Source organism: Gobio gobio (genome assembly GCF_949357685.1).
Source record: "Gobio gobio genome assembly, chromosome: 19".
In the NCBI taxonomy this organism is placed as follows: domain Eukaryota; kingdom Metazoa; phylum Chordata; class Actinopteri; order Cypriniformes; family Gobionidae; genus Gobio; species Gobio gobio.
Window position 1 is genome coordinate 49,312,059 of NC_137112.1, and position 24,986 is coordinate 49,337,044.

The 24,986-nt window shown below is 39.3% G+C and overlaps 1 protein-coding gene across 1 annotated transcript; it reads right to left on the reverse strand.

Moving 5' to 3' along the window:
• Positions 1–6,044: 6,044 nt before the first annotated feature.
• LOC307142764 (serine/threonine-protein kinase NIM1) lies at positions 6,045–21,717 on the reverse strand (the record flags this gene model as incomplete). Its single annotated transcript, XM_079843842.1, has 4 exons — positions 21,684–21,717; positions 17,197–17,487; positions 9,310–9,578; positions 6,045–6,788 (listed from the first exon to the last, which is right to left on the reverse strand). The coding sequence occupies exons 1-4, from the start codon at positions 21,703–21,705 to the stop codon at positions 6,045–6,047; spliced, it is 1,326 nt and encodes a 441-aa protein (XP_079699968.1). The 5' UTR covers positions 21,706–21,717.
• Positions 21,718–24,986: the final 3,269 nt, after the last annotated feature.

A 24,986-nucleotide genomic window follows, 5' to 3' on the forward strand; every position in this document is an offset into this window, starting at 1 on the left:
GAGCGGGGTCAGCGCATGCTGAGGGTCACAGAGCGGGGTCAGCGCATGCTGAGGGTCACAGAGCGGGGTCAGCTCATGCTGAGGGTCACAGAGCGGGGTCAGCGCATGCTGAGGGTCACAGAGCGGGGTCAGCTCATGCTGAGGGTCACAGAGCGGGGTCAGCGCATGCTGAGGGTCACAGAGCGGAGTCAGCGCATGCTGAGGGTCACAGAGCGGGGTCAGCTCATGCTGAGGGTCACAGAGCGGGGTCAGCGCATGCTGAGGGTCACAGAGCGGGGTCAGCGCATGCTGAGGGTCACAGAGCGGGGTCAGCTCATGCTGAGGGTCACAGAGCGGGGTCAGCGCATGCTGAGGGTCACAGAGCGGGGTCAGCGCATGCTGAGGGTCACAGAGCGGGGTCAGCTCATGCTGAGGGTCACAGAGCGGGGTCAGCGCATGCTGAGGGTCACAGAGCGGGGTCAGCGCATGCTGAGGGTCACAGAGCGGGGTCAGCGCATGCTGAGGGTCACAGAGCGGGGTCAGCGCATGCTGAGGGTCACAGAGAGGGGTCAGCGCGTGCTGAGTGTCACAGAGCGGGGTCAGCGCATGCTGAGGGTCACAGAGCGGGGTCAGCGCATGCTGAGGGTCACAGAGCGGGGTCAGCTCATGCTGAGGGTCACAGAGCGGGGTCAGCGCATGCTGAGGGTCACAGAGCGGGGTCAGCGCATGCTGAGGGTCACAGAGCGGGGTCAGCGCATGCTGAGGGTCACAGAGCGGGGTCAGCGCATGCTGAGGGTCACAGAAGTGGCCAACTTTCTGCAGAGTCAAGAGCTCCAGACCTCCAAACTTCTGTGGCCTTCAGATGAGCTCAAGAACTGTGTGTAGAGCTTCATGGAATGGGTTTCCATGGCCGAGCTGCTCATCCAAGCCTTACATCACCAAGTGCAATGCAAAGTGTGGGTAAAGTGTGCCGCCACTGGACCCTAGAGCAGTGGAGACGTGTTCTCTGAGTGACCAATCACGCTTCTCTGTCTGACGAGTCTGGGTTTGGCGGTTGCCAGGAGAACGGGACTCGCCTGACTGCATTGTGCCAAGTGTAAAGTTTGGTGGAGGGGGGATTATAGGGTGGGGTTGTTTTTCAGGGGGTCAGTTCCAGTGAAAGGAACTCTTAATGCTTCACCAAGACAAGGCAGATTAATAGCATAAAGATCAAGTCTATTACCACATAAACCCAAACACTTAAATGTTGGGTATTTCTACATGGGAAATGAAAAGCAGTTTGTCTGTGAAATATCCAAAAAGCATTTGGTACATCAGTGATCCTGTGTGACCTTGCTTCACCAGTCGTCGATTGCACATTTGGGTGCGTGTGTGAACAAGTCTGGAATTAGAGTATTGCAAAATCCATATCGCTTTGTAAACTGCCAATCACTTCGAAGAAACCATAAACGCTGCAAGCACAAACTAGCAGAGGAAGAGCACACGGATTGTGCAACTGTGGTCAAGTCAATTCACAAGTGGAAGAAAAGAAACAGTTCGTCCCGAGGACAGTGAACCTCTGCCATGTCTGAGGGATCTGAAAGGATGTTTTCTCAAGAGTTCTGTTGCTGTAGATTTGGGAAGACAGGCTGTTTATGTTAAGCGAATCTAAATCTGATGTGCTTAGCGATAGAAGGACCATTTTCAGAAATACAGCAGGTCTGTGGCAAAGTATTGGTTGGCTTGAACAATCTTGGGACAGTTAATCCAGTCTTACTCAAATTGGGCAATTCTCAGACTCCAGTAAATGAAGGTTTATTTAACTTTATTCTCCTTTGTTAAAGGAATCAGTAATGCACACAGAGTATTTACTCACTCTTCATTTCGTCTGATTTCACAATTTATCGGAACGTGATGTCCTGGACTACAGAAGAAAATAAATCGACTTTTTTGGTCAGATGTTGCTCAATGAGAGGGAAACGAGGTTATGTAATCTTTTGTTGGTTTTAATGATTTGCCTGTTTTCACACACATTATAAAGATGCACAAATGCCTTCTTTTATTAAAGCTTATACCCTTCAAAATTCCAGGTCACATTTCACATCAAAATAAAATGAAAAAATATACAGGTATGTACTGCATTTACACAACATTATCTTTATGACAATTGCACACATTTCGCTGAATTCTCATGATCATAATGCAACAGATTATTTTTGATGCACTGCTATATAATTGCTCAATAATATAGTTATTTTTAATATGAAAATGTCATTTTTTTGCATTACAGTAATGAGAAATTGTCATGAAAATATACAAAAATACAATACAATCTGTAGTCAGTGTGACACACTCTAAAAAACTCTGGGTTAAAAACAACCCAAGTTGGGTTGAAAAGGGACAAACCCAGCGATTGGGTTGTTTTAACCTAGCAATTGGGTTGTTTTAACTCAAAGATTGGGTTGTTTTAACCCAGCAATTGGGTTGTTTTAACCCAGCAATTGGGTTGTTTTAACTCAAAGATTGGGTTGTTTTAACCTAGCAATTGGGTTGTTTTAACCCAGCAATTGGGTTGTTTTAACTCAAAGATTGGGTTGTTTTAACCTAGCAATTTGGTTGTTTTAACCCAGCAATTGGGTTGTTTTAACCCAGCAATTGGGTTGTTTTAACTCAAAGATTGGGTTGTTTTAACCTAGCAATTGGGTTGTTTTAACCCAGCAATTGGGTTGTTTTAACTCAAAGATTGGGTTGTTTTAACCTAGCAATTGGGTTGTTTTAACCCAGCAATTGGGTTGTTTTAACCCAGCGATTGGGTTGTTTTAACCTAGCGATTGGGTTGTCTTAACTCAAAGATTGGGTTGTTTTAACCTAGCAATTGGGTTGTTTTAACTCAAAGATTGGGTTGTTTTAACCCAGCGATTGGGTTGTTTTAACCTAGAGATTGGGTTGTTTTAACCTAGCAATTGGGTTGTTTTAACCTGGAGATTGGGTTGTTTTAACCCAGCGATTGGGTTGTTTTAACCTGGAGATTGGGTTGTTTTAACCCAGCGATTGGGTTGTTTTAACCTAGAGATTGGGTTGTTTTAACCTAGCAATTGGATTGTTTTAACTCAAAGATTGGGTTGTTTTAACCCAGCGATTGGGATGTTTTAACCTGGAGATTGGGTTGTTTTAACCCAGCGATTGGGTTGTTTTAACCTAGAGATTGGGTTGTTTTAACCTAGCAATTGGGTTGTTTTAACTCAAAGATTGGGTTGTTTTAACCCAGCGATTGGGTTAAATGTTTCCATAAAAGAACCCAATTGCTATGTTAAAACAACCCAATTGCTGGGTTTGTCCATTTTCAACCCAACTTGGGTTGTTTTTAACCCAGCATTTTTTAGAGTGTATATTACATAAAAATGAAAGTCCATGTTTTGGCATGCATATGAGCTCAAAGCTGTTAATATTCACATGCAACGCTTGACTGTAATAGTTAATAATTACAGATGCACATCATGCATGATAACAAACTGCACATCTACGTCATGCCAATGAGTAAAATAAGATTCAGCAACATGAAAGAAATCTCTAAATATTATTTGCAAGGCATATGTGTGCAACTATGAAATACTATTATGCCTGTAAGAACAGCGTCTTGGCAGATCTGCTCCATTCCTGATGGATGTGCCGAGGCTTGTTTCCCCTATAAGGGAACATTAATTCTATAGAATAGAGTGTAATTGCTGAAGCCATGAGCTCTGTGTGTAAAGCACCACAGTAATCAGATGACCAGTGGACCAGTAATCCTGTGGGTGTAAACCGGCCTGAGAGACTCAGACCAGTCCATCAGACCAGCATCAGGTGTGAAGAACCAGTTTACTGAGTTTACTCTCAGCCCAAAGCCCTTCACAATGTCTCGAGTGTTTCCTGAACACTCAGTATTGGCCACGTTTCCATATTTAACTTGGCAAAAGTAAATGACCACTTATGGATCGACTGCAGATACAAAGTTTACCAGTTTTTAACGGCACCCTCGAAAAGAGTCATCAGGTGTGTGTGTGTGTGTGTGTGTGTGTGTGTGTGTTTACTGTTAGTTGTATGAGTGTTTGTGTGTAATTTGCTGTGTGTGTTAATGGTAATGCCACAGAGAGAGAGAGAGTTTGTGAATGAGACGTTAATGCGCACTTCTTATGCTTTGTTTGTTCAGCTCTTACGATGATTTTCTGGAGTGAAAAACTATGTAATAAACCATCAGTAAAGTTTGTCCATCATTCAGACGCTACATTCTGTGTCCAAAAACATCTTCACACTGACAGCTTCATTGTAAGATATAGCAACTCTGTTTGTTTGTCCGAGTTAGCAACAGTAACTAAGGGGCAGAGGTGGACAAACTACACAACTCCATTACTTGAGTAAAAGTAAAAGTACTATTGGTTAAATATTACTCCATTACAAGTAAAAGTTGTAAAGATAGATTTTTACTTAAGTAAAAGTACAGAAGTACTTGCTTTTAAAAGTACTTAAGTATCAAAAGTAAAAGTAATTGCTAGGTTAAATCATACTTCATACCAGTGTTCATTTTGATTTAGTTTTAGTCAGTCTTTTGACTATAAAATTTTTGGCATCTGAATTGTTTTATTTTTAGTCTAGTTTTAATTGACTATAATAAGATTTTAATAGATTCAGACTAAACTTCAGCACTTGTGGTCTGGCGTCTGAGAGGCAGCTTTCTGTGCACTTTCAGACTTATCCACGTCTGCTCTTTTAAGTTTTTATAACTTTTAAGTTTGACCATACTGAGTCTGGGAACTGCATCTTCTATTTTGCCATCAGTTGATTGGTGTTCAAAAAATACTTGGAAATCATTGAACCTCATGTGATCCTACAAGAGTGATTACTGATAGGCTGTCTGCAAAAAAAAAAAGAAGAATCACGTTTTAAAGAAGAAAACAAATCATCCACTGACTTTCAAAGCGGCTACGACTTTCTACTTCGAAGGCCTTGAAAGAAATGTAATGGAGTAAAAAGTACGATATTTGTCTTTCAGATGTAGTGAAGTAAAAGTCATAAGTTTCCAGAAACAATACTACTCAAGGAAAGTAGAGATACTCAAAAAGTGTACTTAAAGGGTTAGTTCACCCAAAAATGTAAATTGTGTCATTAATGACTGAGCCTCATGTGGTTGGACACCCGTCAGACCTCCGTTCATCTTCAGACACAAATGAAGATATTTTAGTGTAAAGCTGATGCTGAGAAAGGCTTCAGATAGGCCTCCATTGGCATTCAGTACATTTACACTCACAAGACCCATAAAAGGCACTAAAAACGTCGTTACAAACTCCATCTCACCACAGTGACTCTACAATCATTTTATGATGCGACGACAATAGTTTTTGTGCGCAAAAAAAAATCTAAATAACACCTTTATCCAGCTTGTTCTTGTCTTCCGTGTGTGTCTCCACGACGCATGCGTGAGAATATGAGCAGATCCGGCGTTCGGACACATGACCCAGAAGAGATTTGTTTACGAGCAGAGGAAGACGCGCGTATCTCAGCTGTTGAATTCTACACTGATCGTGCTTTAGGACTCGGCGTAGTTCTCAAAATGGGGCTAAAGTGTGTATTTCATGGATTCCTGAACGCCGGATCTGCTCATATTCTCGCGCATGCGTCGTGGAGACACACACGGAAGACAAGAACAAGCTGGATAAAGGTGTTATTTAGATTTTTTTTTGCGCACAAAAACTATTGTCGTCGCATCGTAAAATTATTGTAGAGTCACTGTGGTGAGATGGACTTTGTAGCGGCGTTTTTAGTGCCTTTTATGGGTCTTGTGAGTGTAAATGTACTGAATGCCAATGGAGGCCTATCTGAAGCCTTTCTCAGCATCAGCTTTACACTAAAATATCTTCATTTGTGTCTGAAGATGAACGGAGGTCTGACGGGTGTCCAACCACATGAGGGTGAGGAATTAATGCCAGAATTTTCATTTTTGGGTGAACTAACCCTTTAAGTACAGTACTCAAGTAAATGTGCTTAGTTACTGTCCACCTCTGCTAAGGGGGCGGGGCTTATCGATAGGTCAACTATGATCAGGGTTGTGTTTATAGGACATTACACACAGAGGAGGCGTTGTGCTGAGCCCTGGCGCTTTTGGCCCAGTATTTCCTGCTCCCAAAGTCCTCCGGATAGAGGGCGGAGTATCCCACAGATCTCCGCTTCTGGATGCGGTGCAGCAGGATCCGGTATGTTCCGGTGATCGGGCAGTGGCGGCCCGAGCAGGTGTTGCTCCGCAGGTGTGTGGCGCTGATGCCCAGCTCCGCCAGGGCACACTTCAGCTCCTGCTCCTCCACACACAGACTCCGGCCGGGCTCCGCCAGGGCCGCGGGCGTCATGCTGAACGCCGGATAGGGTTTGGGGAACTCGATGCCCTTCATCCAGGAGCCCGTCATCAGCTGGGCCGGCGCGGTGCGGTCCACAGGAACCGGTCTCAGCATGCTCTTGATGGCCAGCTGGCAGGGCTCCGGGACGAAGGCCGGGATGCTGAACGCCCCCTGCAGGATGCAGCGCTTCAGGCGGCCCAGGGTTTCGGCGTGGAAAGGCATTGTGGCGGTCACCATGAAGTAGAGCAGGACGCCCAGAGCCCAGACGTCCACATGCCGGCCCACATAGCTCCGGTCCCGGAAGAGCTCGGGCGCGGCGTATGGAGCGGAGCCGCAGAACGACAGCAGGCTCTCCGTCGCCTCGCTCACCACGCTGAAGCCGAAGTCGCCCACTTTGATGCAGTAGCATGTGGTGTAGAAGATGTTCTCTGCTTTCAGGTCGCGGTGGATTATGTTGTTTTCATGCTGGAGAATAAACAGAGGAATAAATAGAGCCGTTGTAGTGAGTCGTAACAAATAACAACAATGTTGATTCAAATTATAAATGTAAATATTAACTTTAACTAACAAACTGACAAAAAATATAACATCACATGCTTTTATGATGGACAGATGCACTTTTATGATGGACAGATGCACTTTTATGATGGATAGATGCACTTTTATGATGGATAGATGCACTTTTATGATGGACAGATGCACTTTTATGATGGATAGATGCACTTTTATGATGGACAGATGCACTTTTATGATGGATAGATGCACTTTTATGATGGATAGATGCACTTTTATGATGGATGGATGCACTTTTATGATTGATAGATGCACTTTTATGATGGATGGATGCACTTTTATGATGGATGGATGCACTTTTATGATTGATAGATGCACTTTTATGATGGACAGATGCACTTTTATGATGGATAGATGCACTTTTATGATGGACAGATGCACTTTTATGATGGACAGATGCACTTTTATGATGGATAGATGCACTTTTATGATGGATGGATGCACTTTTATGATTGATAGATGCACTTTTATGATGGATGGATGCACTTTTATGATGGATAGATGCACTTTTATGATGGATAGATGCACTTTTATGATGGACAGATGCACTTTTATGATGGATAGATGCACTTTTATGATGGACAGATGCACTTTTATGATGGACAGATGCACTTTTATGATGGATAGATGCACTTTTATGATGGACAGATGCACTTTTATGATGGATAGATGCACTTTTATGATGGACAGATGCACTTTTATGATGGATAGATGCACTTTTATGATGGATAGATGCACTTTTATGATGGATGGATGCACTTTTATGATTGATAGATGCACTTTTATGATGGATGGATGCACTTTTATGATGGATGGATGCACTTTTATGATGGATAGATGCACTTTTATGATGGATAGATGCACTTTTATGATGGATGGATGCACTTTTATGATTGATAGATGCACTTTTATGATGGATGGATGCACTTTTATGATGGATGGATGCACTTTTATGATTGATAGATGCACTTTTATGATGGATAGATGCACTTTTATGATGGACAGATGCACTTTTATGATGGATAGATGCACTTTTATGATGGACAGATGCACTTTTATGATGGATAGATGCACTTTTATGATGTATAGAGGCACTTTTATGATGGACGGATGCACTAGTATGATGGACAGATGCACTTTTTTGATGGATAGATGCACTTGTATGATGGACAGATGCACTTGTATGATGGACAGATGCACTTTTATGATGGATAGATGCACTTTTATGATGGATAGATGCACTTTTATGATGGACAGATGCACTTGTATGATGGACAGATGCACTTTTATGATGGATAGATGCACTTTTATGATGGATAGATGCACTTTTATGATGGACAGATGCACTTTTATGATGGATAGATGCACTTTTATGATGTATAGTTGCACTTTTATGATGTATAGATGCACTTTTATGATGGATAGATGCACTTTTATGATGTATAGATGCACTTTTATGATGGACAGATGCACTTTTATGATGGATAGATGCACTTTTATGATAGACAGATGCACTTTTATGATGGACAGATGCACTTTTATGATGGACAGATGCACTTTTATGATGGACAGATGCACTTTTATGATAGACAGATGCACTTTTATGATGGACAGATGCACTTTTATGATGGATAGATGCACTTTTATGATGGACAGATGCACTTTTATGATGGATAGATGCACTTTTATGATGTATAGATGCACTTTTATGATGGATAGATGCACTTTTATGATGGATAGATGCACTTTTATGATGGATGGATGCACTTTTATGATTGATAGATGCACTTTTATGATGGATAGATGCACTTTTATGATAGACAGATGCACTTTTATGATGGATAGATGCACTTTTATGATTGATAGATGCACTTTTATGATGGATAGATGCACTTTTATGATGGATAGATGCACTTTTTTATGATGGATAGATGCACTTTTATGATGGATAGATGCACTTTTATGATAGACAGATGCACTTTTATGATGGATAGATGCACTTTTATGATTGATAGATGCACTTTTATGATGGATAGATGCACTTTTATGATGGATAGATGCACTTTTATGACGGATAGATGCACATTTATGATGAACAGATGCACTTTTATTATGTATGGATGCACTTTTATGATGGACAGATGCACTTTTATGATTTTAAAAACAGTAAATACAGTAATGAAAAAACACCTCTGCCAATAATATTGGTGAACATTATTATGAATAGTTAGTTCAATATAATTAGGCTATAATATAAAACTATTTAGGCTATAGGATATCTAACAAATGTAATTTGAGAGTGAGTGAATGATGAAGCATTTCTGAGTGAGCTGTCCCTTTAAGATGAGGGTTTTGAACTGAGTAATATAAACAGTGATTCTGGCTGTTGTGCGTCAGAGGAGGATCTTCTCACCATGTATTTGATGGCGGAGACGATCTGTGCGAACACGAGTTTGCTCTCCAGGTCTGAGAGTCGCCCTCTGCTGGTGATGCGGGAGAACAGGTCTCCTCCACTGCCGTACTCCATCGCGATGTACACGTGCTTACTGGTTTCCAGCACCTCATACAGGCGCACGATGTTCGGATGGCTGAGCTTTTCCATACAGATGATCTCTGAGGCAAACACATTCTGGGACTTCTTTGCGAGGCGCGCCTTATTGAGGATCTTCACTGCAACACGCTCTGTGTGAGAGAGAGAGAGAGAGAGAGAGAGAGAGAGAGAGAGAGAGAGAGAGAGAGAGAGAGAGAGAGAGAGAGAGAGAGAGAGAGAGAGATGTGCGTTAAACTGAGTTATGTTTCGTCTTATTGATAGCTTTATACTATCATCATTACCTCTTAGTATAATTGTAAAAAACCTGTGTGTATCATACACATCGTCCTCGATATTTCACCAAATCATAATATATGAGCCATAAAAGCTTAAGTCTATGAAAAATGTTTTTAATATTTTGTCTGATGTTTCAATATGTGGCAAACTTCTTGAGAGTCGTCCCCTCAGAGATATTAGAGAGATTCCCAGAGCAGATCCACCTGTGGCCTCCACATTCTCTTCTGCAGTGACTACATCTGACTGCAACACATTCTCCTAAAACACCTCCATCATATTCACTGGTTGTTGATTGGATTTCTTAGAAGTGGGAGACTAGAGACTACAGACTAGAGACTAGAGACTAAAGACTAGAGACTAAAGACTAGAGACTAGAGACTAGAGACTAAAGACTAGAGACTAAAGACTAGAGACTAGAGATTAGAGACTACAGACTACAGACTAGAGACTAAAGACTAGAGACTAAAGACTAGAGACTAGAGACTAGAGACTAAAGACTAGAGACTAAAGACTAGAGACTAGAGATTAGAGACTACAGACTACAGACTAGAGACTACAGACTAGAGACTAGAGACTAAAGACTAGAGACTAAAGACTAGAGACTAGAGACTAGAGACTAAAGACTAGAGACTAGAGACTAGAGACTAGAGACTAGAGACTAAAGACTAGAGACTAGAGATTAGAGACTACAGACTACAGACTAGAGACTAAAGACTAGAGACTAGAGACTAAAGACTAGAGACTAAAGACTAGAGACTACAGACTACAGACTAGAGACTAAAGACTAGAGACTAGAGACTAAAGACTAGAGACTAGAGACTAGAGACTAGAGACTAAAGACTAGAGACTAGAGATTAGAGACTAAAGACTAGAGACTAGAGACTAGAGATTAGAGACTAAAGACTAGAGACTAGAGACTAGAGACTAGAGACTAAAGACTAGAGACTAGAGATTAGAGACTAAAGACTAGAGACTAGAGACTAGAGACTAAAGACTAGAGACTAGAGACTAGAGATTAGAGACTAAAGACTAGAGACTAGAGACTAAAGACTAGAGACTAAAGACTAGAGACTAGAGACTAAAGAGTAGAGACTAGAGATTAGAGACTAAAGACTAGAGATTAGAGACTAGAGACTAGAGACTAGAGACTAGAGATTAGAGACTAGAGACTAGAGACTAGAGATTAGAGACTAGAGACTAAAGACTAGAGACTAGAGATTAGAGACTAAAGACTAGAGACTAGAGACTAGAGACTAAAGACTAGAGACTAGAGATTAGAGACTAAAGACTAGAGACTAGAGACTAGAGACTAAAGACTAGAGACTAAAGAGTAGAGACTAGAGATTAGAGACTAGAGACTAAAGACTAGAGACTAGAGACTAGAGACTAAAGACTAGAGACTAGAGACTAAAGACTAAAGACTAGAGACTGAAGACTAAAGACTAAAGACTAGAGACTGAAGACTGAAGACTGAAGACTAGAGACTAAAGACTAGAGACTGAAGACTGAAGACTAGAGACTCAAGACTAGAGACTGAAGACTAAAGACTAGAGACTAAAGACTAGAGACTAAAGACTAGAGACTAAAGACTAGGGACTAAAGACTGAAGACTAAAGACTAGAGACTGAAGACTATGGACTAAAGACTAGGGACTAAAGACTAGAGACTAAAGACTAGGGACTAAAGACTAGAGACTAGAGACTAAAGACTAGAGACTAAAGACTAGAGACTAAAGACTAGAGACTAAAGACTGAAGACTAGAGACTAGAGACTGAAGACTAGAGACTAAAGACTAGAGACTGAATACTGAAGACTAGCGACTAAAGACTAGAGACTAAAGACTGAAGATTGAAGACTAGAGACTAGAGACTAAAGACTGAAGACTGAAGACTAAAGACTAGAGACTAGAGACTAGAGACTAGATACTAAAGACTAAATACTAGAGACTAAAGACTAGAGACTAAAGACTAGATACTAAAGACTAGAGACAAGAAACCAGAGACTACAGACTAAAGACTAGAGACTAAAGACTAGAGACTGAAGACTGAAGACTAGAGACTCAAGACTAGAGACTGAAGACTAAAGACTAGAGACTAAAGACTAGAGACTAAAGACTAGAGACTAAAGACTAGGGACTAAAGACTGAAGACTAAAGACTAGAGACTGAAGACTATGGACTAAAGACTAGGGACTAAAGACTAGAGACTAAAGACTAGGGACTAAAGACTAGAGACTAAAGACTAGGGACTAAAGACTAGAGACTAGAGACTAAAGACTAGAGACTAAAGACTAGAGACTAAAGACTAGAGACTGAAGACTAGAGACTGAAGACTAGAGACTAAAGACTAGAGACTGAATACTGAAGACTAGCGACTAAAGACTAGAGACTAAAGACTGAAGATTGAAGACTAGAGACTAGAGACTAAAGACTAAATACTAGAGACTAAAGACTAAAGACTAGAGACTAAAGACTAGATACTAAAGACTAGAGACAAGAAACCAGAGACTACAGACTAAAGACTAGAGACTAGAGACTAGAGACTAGAGACTAAAGACTAGAGACAAGAGACTAGAGACCAAAGACCAGAGACTGGAAACTAGAGAGACCAGAGACTGGAAACTAGAGAGAACAGATACCAGAAACTAGAGACTAGAGACTAGAGACTAGATACTAGAGACCAGAGACAAGAGACAAGAGACAAGAGACAAGAGACTAGAGACAAGAGACCAGAGACTAGAGACCAGAGACTGGAAACTAGAGACACCAGAGACCAGAAACTAGAGACTAGAGACAAGAGACCAGTGACTGGAAACTAGAGAGACTAGAGACAAGAGACAAGAGACTAGAGACAAGAGACAAGAGACAAGAAACTAGAGACTAGAGACCAGAGACCAGAGACCAGAGACTAGAGACCAGAGACTGGAAACTAGAGAGACCAGAGACCAGAAACTAGAGACTAGAGACAAGAGACCAGAGACCAGAGACCAGAGACTAGAGACTAGAGACTAGAGACCAGAGACTGGAAAACTAGAGAGACTAGAGACCAGAAACTAGAGACTAGAGACTAGAGTCTGGTCTCATTGGCTGTCCACGAACAACATCTACTTTGACCCGCCCTCAAACACTTATCAAGAAGACGCTGTTTTCTAGGCTGCAAAGTAAATCCACTTTGCATGGGTTCGGGTTAGACCGACACCATCGTTACTGTTCGTATCGCTGTGTATCAAGTGCTGAGGAAGCCTCTGGAGCTGAAATTCAGATATGCTAATGAGTGTTTCATTTCTAGGATTGGGTACCGAAACCCATATTGGCACCGGTACCTTTATAACCGGTATGTACCGGACCGAATCAGAGCGCAGATTTCGGTGCCTCATTTCGGTGCCACTGAAATTCAAACGTGCTTTTGCGCTTTGGCCGGCGCCGAGCCAGAGACAGACGCTCAGCGCTCATATCACAACTATTCAGTGTTTTCAACCACATCATGTTTATTTTAGGTTTCAGAGTCAGACATTTAAATGCTGTAAAAAGTACTAGCAGAAAATACTCACTGATGTCTATAGCGGCAAAAACAATCCTTTCAGACAGTTAAGATAATTTGACTACGTGTTTTATTGACATCAGATACACATTATATATAGTGACTATATAGTTTACTCTATCTATTCTTCTCCCAGTTCAGCAGCGGTCACTCACTTTCATGTATTTCGTGAGACGAAGATAAATGTATGTGATGTAAATCCAACAGATCCGAAAATGAGGCGCAAACTAACGCGGTGCCGCCCATCGCGCAGTATCTCAACTAACACACATTTACTCACACATATCGAAAATTATCGAAATATTGAAAATCAGCAGTGTTGGGGAAACGCATTACAAGTAACTTGAGTTACGTAATAATATGACTTTTTTCAAGTAACTAGTAAAGTAACGCATTACTTTTCAAATTTACAACAAAATATCTGAGTTACTTTTTCACATTAGTTTGACTGACAGCTCTCCTGTCCTCATGTTGAGTTAGTGCAGAGGTGTGTGTGTGTGTGTGTGTGTGTGTGTGTGTGTGTGTGTGTGTGTGTGTGTGTGTGTGTGTGTGTGTGTGTGTGTGTGTGTGTGTGTGTGTGTGTGTGTGTGTGTGTGTGTGTGTGTGTGTGTGTGAACATGATGGTTATTGTAGTTCTAGACTAAATGTGAGCATTTATTTATCTCACTTGCACAATAAAGATTCTGTCCTCCTCAAAATGAATAAAATCAGTCAAATGCAAAATCAGAATACTATACAAACCTCCAATAATTAAAGCTACACTGTGTAACTTTTTTAGTCTATTCTTAGCTAAAAACACTTAGTTCTTTCAAAAATATATGTTCTCATTAATGTATATTTACTTCTTTCAAGTAATAAAGTATTCTGGTAAGTTTATAATATGCCATTGTAAACACATACGGGTGAGGGTTTGAATGCGGGTCGCCATGTTGCTCCTCCATCTTGAAAGTACATTAGCCAAAGAGGGACATTCCCGTAAATTCAAGCTTCGCCTTTCGCATTTTAACCGGTTTTAACACTCGATGGCACTGTACAAAATTCCCTGCCTCGCGCATGTGCGTGTCAACTTGTTCAGACTTGTCTGGTGCATGCGCAGAGAGTTTTCATCTCAGCAGCTCCAGTAACAGAGTTATACGGAGTTTTCCTGGCTTGTTTATTCCTCAAAAGTCTGTTTTTCCTTGTGTGGTATTTCTGTGCGTTAATAACTCCATAAGTAATAATAGTTATTGTCATTGTAGATGTGTTTCAGAGTGTGTCATCGCGTAATTCAGTTGATGTCACCTCAGAAGTATTTTTGTGTCAACATACAATAGCATAATGCTCACCTATTTGAATAATCATTCAGTTATTTTGTTATCAACAAAATCAGTCAAATCAGTTTATTCGTTTATAGAAAATATTTGCTTGTAATGTATGTTGATGGAAATATGTATCAGGTCTGATCGGCATATTTACAATTGTTATACAGAGCGCACTGCAGTGCTAAAGCGGCGCACACACTTTTGTAATACTTTTGTTAGCAGCAGCAGCTCCGCTCCTTTTAATGCAGCTGCATTTAGCGCCTATATATGGTAAAATAAGCTCTGGTTTACAGTTACATTATACAAATGTAACTTATAAGTATAATTATACAGTTCTTAACTGTGTATCTTCTGTCATGTCATTATCATGTATATTTACCATCCTTATTTGTTCTCTCACAGAAACCACATTTATGTACATATCCACGCAAACCTGTTTATGCCTTGCAATTGGATGACTGAATAAACATTACTATCATCAAAGTTCACTCTGGATTAGCTGCAGTTCTTTCTAGCCGAATAATTAGGCCAGTTGAGTTCCAACCATCCCACTGCGCACAAAATATCCCACAGGCACCGTGTCAAATGTGGACGAGGTCGAGCTGGAAGCCATGTTAATCTTGGACTAAATCGGCCACCGTAGGAGTTGAAACGAAATCGGAATTGGGAGGAACAGAAACTAATATTCACTGGATGGTCATATACCAGTTCACCACTAGATGGGGGAAAATATCACACAGTGGAGCTTTAAATGTTAAATAAAACAACTATTTTTATGCATAATCTACCTTTATATTTAATTGACCAATGTCTTGCTGCTGACCTTTGATGATCAAAATTACTAGATTTTTTGTTTTTATTGGTCAAACTTTTTTCTTCTGCATCCTATTCTCCATTATCCAGAGCTGCGCCCTCTAGTGTTCATGAGAGAATCTGCATCTTTACCTCAGCCTGGGGCGCATTATTTACATTTTGGAATGAAGAGGTCTTGACAAAAATATAACTTTTTGTTATAAAAAAAAACAAAAACAAGCCCAACCCAGGTGAGAAAAAGTAACGCAAAAGTAACGCAACGCATTACTTTTCTACATTTAGTTACTTTTTAAGGGAGTAACGCAATATTGTAATGCATTACTTTTCAAAGTAACTTTCCCCAACACTGAAAATCAGAATATCAAATAGTTCATGACATAGTTAGCAAGTTTGTTAATATTTTGAATAAAAAAGAAAAAACTAAATAAACCCGATACAGCTGAGCTGTCATACCGCGTGTGTCATGTGAGAAGCATGACGCGTCACCATGGAAACAATAAGGCGATGCGTTCTAAAATATTTAGCCAGAGAATACGGTCATATTTCTGCAGAATAAAGCTGAAGCTTGAAGCTGGTTTGTAGCAGACCAAGAATACAGACGACTGCGGTTATTACTGTATTTAGAGTTAAATTAGGCCTAGTTGGGTTAGGTGGCTTTAGTTTTACTGTGAATTTGTTAAGTAAATTGTGTTTTGTATTTATTTATTTTTATATATTTAAGTATACTTTAAACTTGTAATACATTTTTCAATTTAAATAATAAAAGAAATTCAATAAAAAGCCATTTTTTAATCTCATCCACCTCATTTTGTGGCTTTTTTTTTTTTTTAAGGATCAGTTCAGGCACCGGATCGTTTTAAAAGTATCGGTTTGGCACCGGTATCGAAAAAAAAAAAAAAACGATACCCAACCCTACTCATTTCTGACATGCTCTGTTAGCGGTAGACCAATCACAACAGACCTTCTGACCAATCAGAGAAGTCGATAGGCTCTAGGAAGGGAAGGGTTAAGAGAGACTGAATCGTTTGAGACTGTGTGAGAAACAGGTGATGCGCAATGTATATTATGAGCAGGGGCGCCGCTAGCAATTTTAGGCCCTATGAAAGAATATGATGTTGGGCCCCTACCGCACCAACCTAGCTATCCAAAATTTTTGTCTGCAATTTAATAATACTGACCAATTAAGCTCTGCTCGTTCAACCCAGAATGCCCCAATTGGCTGATGAAACATTGATTAAAATTAAGATACAATATATACAAAACGAAATTCATTTTAAAGAAAGGCTTTCTACAAAACAAAACTTAATGAAGTGGTCAAAATCATGTCTAACCCTCTCCATGTCTCCTGGCATTGCGCATCTTATGATGTGTCCTTTCTCACTCATGCTGTTCACTTTTCATAATCAACATAGATTGACATCATAGTTAGACATAAAAAATAACATTATAATATTTAAACATAAATATAAAACTAAATACCTTCAGTTGAGTGGGATTTGAGCAAATGTCGTTTTACCTGTGAGCGTGAGTGGTTTGTGAGTGTATTTTGCCGGAAATGCAGAAATAAGCCATCATTTTGTTATATTTGTAACTCTTTGGTAGATTATACATTTATAAGTTCTATTACATTACTTCTAGTACTGTTACTACTAATAAAACCAATCTCTAAGGGCCCTAAATGTGTGTGGGAATCGTCCTAACTCCCCCCCCCCTTAGCGGCGTCCCTGATTATGAGACAATGTGTTTGTTTTTTTACTTTGGATCTGTTGTAGGAACCTTTAAAATAGCAGGGTAAGTAATAAACACACTGATTGTCTCACCTTTAGTCAAAGCGTGAACGGCCAGTTTGACCTGGGAGAAATTTCCAGTCCCTATTTCTCCTCTGAGTTCATAGAAAGCAATCCTGCGGCCCAGCATGACATCATCGCTGACCCGGGCATTGTGGGACATGTCATAGAGGACCTTCTCGAAGGCCGTCTGATTCGCCCGCTGTTCAGGGCTCAGTTCTGGAACCTTCCGGGTTTCCGGTTCTTTCAGGGCAGGTTGGGCCACTGGCTCATTCTTTCCTTTTTTCCCATGTCGCTTCGCCAAGACATGTAGTATTTTGGTACCTTGGATGGGGACGAAAAATTCAGGATGATTAAAAAGTAAAATTACTCAAATGAATATAAAAAGCAGTGTTGGGGAAAGAAAAGTATTGCATTACAATATTGTGTTACTCCCTTAAAAAGTAACTGATTGAGTTACTTAGTTCCTTTTTAATAAAAGTATGCGTTACGTTACTTTTGCGTTACTTTTTCTCACCTGGGCTTGTTTTAGTTTTTTTTATAACAAAAAAGTTATATTTTTGTGAAACGGTAAAGACCTCTTCATACCAAAATGTAAATAATAAGCTAATGCAGATTCCCTCATGAACACTAGAGGGCGCAGCTCTGGATAATGGAGAATAGATGAAGGAGAAAAAAGTTTGACCAATAAAAACAAAAAATCTAGTCATTTTCATCATCAAAGGTCAGCAGCAAGACATTGGTCAATTAAATATAAAGGTAGATTATGCATAAAAATAGTTGTTTTATTTAACATTTAATTATTAGAGGTTTAGTATTCTGATTTAGCATTTGACTGATTTTATTCATTTTGAGGAGGACAGAATATTTATTGTGCAAGTGAGATAAATAAATGCTCACATTTAGTCTAGAACTACAATAACCATCATGTTCACACACACACACACACACACACACACACACACACACACACACACACACACACACACACACACACACACACACACACACACACACACACACACACACACACACACACACACACACACACACACACACACACACACACACACACACACACACACACACACCTGCACTAAATCAACATGAGGACAGGAGAGCTGTCAGTCAAACTAATGTGAAAAAGTAACTCTGATATTTTGTTGTAAATTTGAAAAGTAATGCGTTACTTTACTAGTTACTTGGAAAAAGTGATATTATTACGTAACTCAAGTTACTTGTAATGCGTTTCCCCAACACTGATAAAAAGAGGCGGATAAAAACAAATTCATGGATCCTCTATGATATGAAGAGATCTGGTGAGAGAGCAGTGATGTCATCAATATCATTGATCCTCATTGGTGGAAGTGAGAGACTGTAATTTTGTCATTGTTTTGGAGCTAGCTTATAGATAACAGTAAGGCTAACATATTCATACTGCAAAAAAACTTCAGTTTTGATTTCATGGGGACTCAAATACATTCATTTACACCACCAAAACTAATGTTTATGGGTTAAACCAGCAGGTAAAATAGCTCTTAAAGGTAACAACTACAGGTTATCACTTTTTACATTATAACGTTAAAACATACATCATTTTGATCTGTTTATATACAAAAATAAGTCAAGTATGAGCCTTTAAATCAAGTTTTTGGTAACACTTAATAATAACGTTCAGTTATAAATCACTTATAAGTTAGTTAATGATGAACTAATAATTTACAAAACATGACTATACATTCATAAATGATATGCTAACATTTTATGAATTTACACATCGAGGAATTTATTCGGTAAATGCATTTCCATCGTAATTTATGTGCATGTTTTCGTAGCGGATAGAAAATGTATCCGACTCAAAGAGTGTATATTTGACAGTGTATTATTTATGTGCATTAATGCGCATCTTGGCGTTTTCATTCAGCATTTTTTGATGCGATATCCCAAAATGGTGGATGGAAACATAGCTAGTGACTTATAACTGAACGTCATTATAAAGTGTTACCAAGTTTGGTAATGCCATAAGAAATATAAATCAATCAAAAGTTTGGTAAATGTCTTGAACTGTGAAAGCAATGGCGGTGTCAGTCTCCACAGACTGGGACACTTCCTCTTAAAGATCCTCCATGACGGAAGAAAGGTTTACAGAGGCTTAACCTTCAAACATGGGGAGAACAGGCATCATGATGAAGGAAATCTGCTCGTAATAGACTCTGGAGAATCGAACGTCCAGGCCAATGCAATGCCATACAAAAACTCTCATGAGCTGCAATAATTCAATGTCTCGTTACTGTATATATTAAATGTACTTTAAAAATATCCTATTAGCTTTGAGACCTAAAGTGATGCACAATTGACTTCTTCACAATATTACAAATGTGTTAAAGATTTTGTAAGCATGTGTGCTTGGAGTCAATTGTTCCATTTGTGATAATATTTAATTTATTTTGTTGATGGTTTAACCCTCTGGGGCTCTTTCGTCATTTCTGACCGGAAAATCTTCTGTTTTGAAATGTTTAAAATCACAGCTTCATCAGAATGATATGAAACTTGGAGACTTTTCTAGCATTAGGGATGTCAACATGCAAAAAAATTGGGGTCATGATTCGAGCATGCTAATTGGTCGTAAAAAAAAATGTAGTGTGACCAACCATAGGAAATGAATGGAAATCTGAAAAAACACAAAAATTCACAGAATATTTGTGTGAACAATCTACAAATCGGCCACAATGCTGGAAAAAAAGTACACAGCAGTGAAGGGGTGACACTCTAAAACATCAAGAGTGTGATATTGACACACACACACACACACACACACACACACACACACACATGCACACACACACACACACACACACACACACACACACACACACACACACACACACACACACACACACACACACACACACACACACACACACACACACACACACTTATACACACACACATGCACACACGCACACACAGCTATGAAAAACTGAACCTATGAAACACATTTGGAATTGTTTCAAATCACAGCTTCATCGGAAAAATATGAAACTTGGTGACTTTTCTTGCATTAGGTATGTTTACACAAAAAAAAAATCGAGGGCATGATTCGAGCATGCTAATTGGTCATAAAAAAATACTCCCACTTCTGCTCTTCGGTCAAAAATGACCACCATAGGAAATGAATGGGAAATCTGCAAAAACACAAATTCACAGAAAAAAATCTATATTTCTAAAAAAATATATATATAAACTTTATAACAAATAGTTTTTTTAGTTTTTAGATTTTTTAAATATATATTCAAATCCATCAACAACAAATAAATCATTAAATGTGTTCAAAAGAGAACTAGTGAATGCTCAAGCCTCTCCATAGAGACTCTAGTGGTCACACACATGGTTGCAGGATTTCTGAAATTATTCCAAAAGACGGGCTAATCTGCCTTCAGAAAAAAAAATATTTTGAAGGCCTAGTCTCTATTTTAACCTGAAATACTGCAATAATTAAAAAAAAAAAAAAAGAAACTTTTTTTAAAATATAATTTTCAATGGCAAAAATAGACCATAATTATTGCATAAATATTAAAAAATACCATCAAATCATCTCAAAATACAAAATTAAAATGAAAAAATATTATTGAGGAAAAATAAATGGCATTGGTTTTACTGGAGTGGAGGAAGTTTCATTATTAGGTGTCGGTCACTAATGACGGGGAAGACGACCAATGAAACCCCTAAACCAAGAGCAGCAGAGGGTTAATATAACTTATAGGGTCATTAAAAACAAATATCCACTTTTGGCGACATGACCGATATTAAAAATGACTACAATTAAACTACAGTACAGTATAACGATTACATACTTACTAATTAAAGACTTAAACCTAAAATGATACACCAGCATATTAAAATTCCACCTTTTGAAATCTGTCATATTTCGAGTCTCGTCTCTCAGGATGTTCTAGAATAATCCTAATCCACGACTGCGTGTCCTTTCTGTTCTAGCTCAAATGTCCAGCGTGTCTGCGCTGGATCAAGATCAGCCTGAGGAAAGTCTTTAAGCTGTGGATTACGAGCCTTAATAAGACCATCACAGACTCAACACACGCCTAAAAATACACAGAATATCCACTAAACTACTCCAGTAACGGCAAAACTACAGGAGAAAACAAACGCTTGGGAATAACGAAGACTTCATTCATGGCATTTGCTGTTTTTAATACACTCGCATTGCAATAACTAAAGAAAATCTAAAGAAGAGTTTCACTTTTGTCCATCAAATATATCACATCTGAATGTTGATCATCTTAACAAACCAATGTCTGCAGATCAAAACTGTGTTTAGTGTTGAAATGGAAGATTTTATACTTAACATCTCAGATATTGTCGTGTTTTTCATTGTTATATTGTTCATAATGTTCATTACTGCACATAAAGCATGTCTATGGCACAGAATCTGCCCTATAAGATGGTGCCTTTCAAAACAACATTTCAGATCTTCTAAAACTCTGTGAAGAAATCAGCTGTACCTGGTGTGTGTGGATCCTTCATGCTGGCGTCCGTCTGAATGACTGTAGAAACTCTTCCTCTTTAATCCCTCACGATGACCAGCTCAAGCCCATTAGAGGAGATAATAATAGCCCACCTCAGTGAAGCTGAGCTAATGACCCGCTCATACAGGGCTAGTGGACAGAACATGTGTTTGCTATGGGGAGACCAGCACATCATCTCATATCCTCATCTTCATATAAACGTTTGGCTGGGGAAAGTCATAGGGGGATTTCTGCTAAATTGGGACACTTTTTGGTTAATCGCTTGGGACAGTAATACAATACCATATATGCCTTTTCCATGTGTTTTTATGATTATTAATGACTGTTTTTGATAATTTTGTGTTGAAATTATTTGATTGAAAAATGTTATTTAGGCCCTGCAGTTCTTAAAACATCAGCTGTGCCAATTTTTTTTTGCATGAGCAGTTTCAGGTAAAATGGGCCACTGTTTCAGGTAAAATGGGCCACTGTTTCAGGTAAAATGGGCCGCTGTTTCAGGTAAAATGGACTTTATCTGCTGGGCCGCTGTTTCAGGCAAAATGGGCCGCTGTTTCAGGCAAAATGGACTTTATCTGCTGGGCCGCTGTTTCAGGCAAAATGGGCCACTGTTTCAGGCAAAATGGGCCACTGTTTCAGGCAAAATGGGCCGCTGTTTCAGGCAAAATGGACTTTATCTGCTGGGCCGCTGTTTCAGGCAAAATGGGCCGCTGTTTCAGGCAAAATGGGCCGCTGTTTCAGGCAAAATGGGCCGCTGTTTCAGGCAAAATGGGCCACTGTTTCAGGCAAAATGGGCCACTGTTTCAGGTAAAATGGGCCACTGTTTCAGGTAAAATGGGCCACTGTTTCAGGTAAAATGGGCCACTGTTTCAGGCAAAATGGGCCGCTGTTTCAGGTAAAATGGACTTTATCTGCTGGGCCGCTGTTTCAGGCAAAATGGGCCGCTGTTTCAGGCAAAATGGACTTTATCTGCTGGGCCGCTGTTTCAGGCAAAATGGGCCACTGTTTCAGGCAAAATGGGCCACTGTTTCAGGCAAAATGGGCCGCTGTTTCAGGCAAAATGGACTTTATCTGCTGGGCCGCTGTTTCAGGCAAAATGGGCCGCTGTTTCAGGCAAAATGGGCCGCTGTTTCAGGCAAAATGGGCCGCTGTTTCAGGCAAAATGGGCCACTGTTTCAGGCAAAATGGGCCACTGTTTCAGGTAAAATGGGCCACTGTTTCAGGTAAAATGGGCCACTGTTTCAGGCAAAATGGGCCACTGTTTCAGGCAAAATGGGCCACTGTTTCAGGTAAAATGGGCCACTGTTTCAGGCAAAATGGGCCACTGTTTCAGGTAAAATGGACTTTATCTGCTGGGCCGCTGTTTCAGGCAAAATGGGCCGCTGTTTCAGGCAAAATGGGCCGCTGTTTCAGGCAAAATGGGCCGCTGTTTCAGGCAAAATGGGCCACTGTTTCAGGTAAAATGGGCCGCTGTTTCAGGCAAAATGGGCCACTGTTTCAGGTAAAATTGACTTTATCTGCTGGGCCGCTGTTTCAGGCAAAATGGGCCGCTGTTTCAGGCAAAATGGGCCGCTGTTTCAGGCAAAATGGGCCACTGTTTCAGGTAAAATGGGCCGCTGTTTCAGGCAAAATGGGCCACTGTTTCAGGTAAAATGGGCCACTGTTTCAGGTAAAATGGGCCACTGTTTCAGGTAAAATGGGCCACTGTTTCAGGTAAAATGGGCCACTGTTTCAGGTAAAATGGGCCACTGTTTCAGGCAAAACTCTGGACTTTATCTGGCCTTTCCTGAATTTTTTTAATTTTTTTTTATTCAATGCTATAAGAACATGAGGTATTACATACTCATAATATCACATTAACTTTAGCTGTCAGGAAATGAAAGAGAGAAAAAAAGAAAAAAAACATACAAACAAAAAATTACATAAAGTCCAGTGCTTTCAAAGCATTACATGTTTTCATTGCTTTTTTGTTCTTTGCTTGTTCCAAGAGATTTACATACAATGTAAAGTCATTTACAAAGTGTGAAAAATTTGGTTTACATTGAGCCCACTTTTTTTTATGTATATGACATTTTCCTAATAAAATCAATAACTCTATAATATGTTGTTCTTTGCATTCTAAGTTATCATTCTGAGTATAAAAAAGGACATCAAATACACATATTTCTATCATACAATTCATTTTTCTATTAATAAAGGTTTCTAAATCTTTCCAAAATAATCTTGAGTAAATGCAGTGAAAAAACAGGTGCAAAATAGTTTCTTTTTCCAGTGCACAAAATTCACAGGTATATGAAATTTTTAACTTAAATCTTTCCAAAACATGCTTAGCGGGATAAATTCTGTGAAGTATTTTGTAAGACACTTCCTTAATTTTATTGTTAACACAAAACTTATTTGGCAATTTCCATGCTTTGACCCACGAGATATCACCAAATAAAGATGACCAAAAGAATCTTGCTGCAGGAAAAGACACAGAACAAAGAGCATTTCTTAAATCCGTATCGCAACATTTTTGTTTTAAAACATTAATATTACCAATGAAAATGTTACTACTGGCCTTTCCTGAATTTTTTTTTCTTTCTTTATTTTTTTTTAATATGCAAGAGAACAACAATTACAATTACAAAGAACAATGAGGGTTACAAACAATAAAGCAAATTAAGCTAGCTTAAAGGATTTACACCATGAAAGAGTCTTACATGCAATAGAATTATCAGAATTTCTTAACAAGTTTAAATACATATCAAAATCTTTCCTGAAAATAAAAAAGTAGGGAGTTTTATTTTGAAAATGTACACTTATGAATGTAAAATTTAGCACAGTAAAGCAATACATTTATAATAAATTTACAATGAGAAGGGTCTAACTTCAAAGAATAACCAAAAAACACAATTTTGGGGGTTATACAGAAGTTTGGATATAAATATTTTTTAACAAAATTTGAAAAATCAATCCAGAAGACTTTACAGAAAGTACAATCCCAAAACAAGTGATTAATAGTCTCTTCATACTGAAGGCAAAAAGAGCAATTGGGTGAAATACTACTGTTAAATTTAGCAAGTTTATGATTTATCGGATAACAGTTATGGATCATTTTAATAGAAACTTCAACAACTTTATTTGATAAGAAGAATTTTTGTCGAAGAAGCCAAAACTCTTCCCATTCTATATCACTAAATAAGTTATTCCAAAAACTCACACAAGCAGGCAAATAAATCTGAGATCTATTAATAACTGAGCGAATGTCTTTGTTTGACATGGTATTGAAAAGACTTTGGT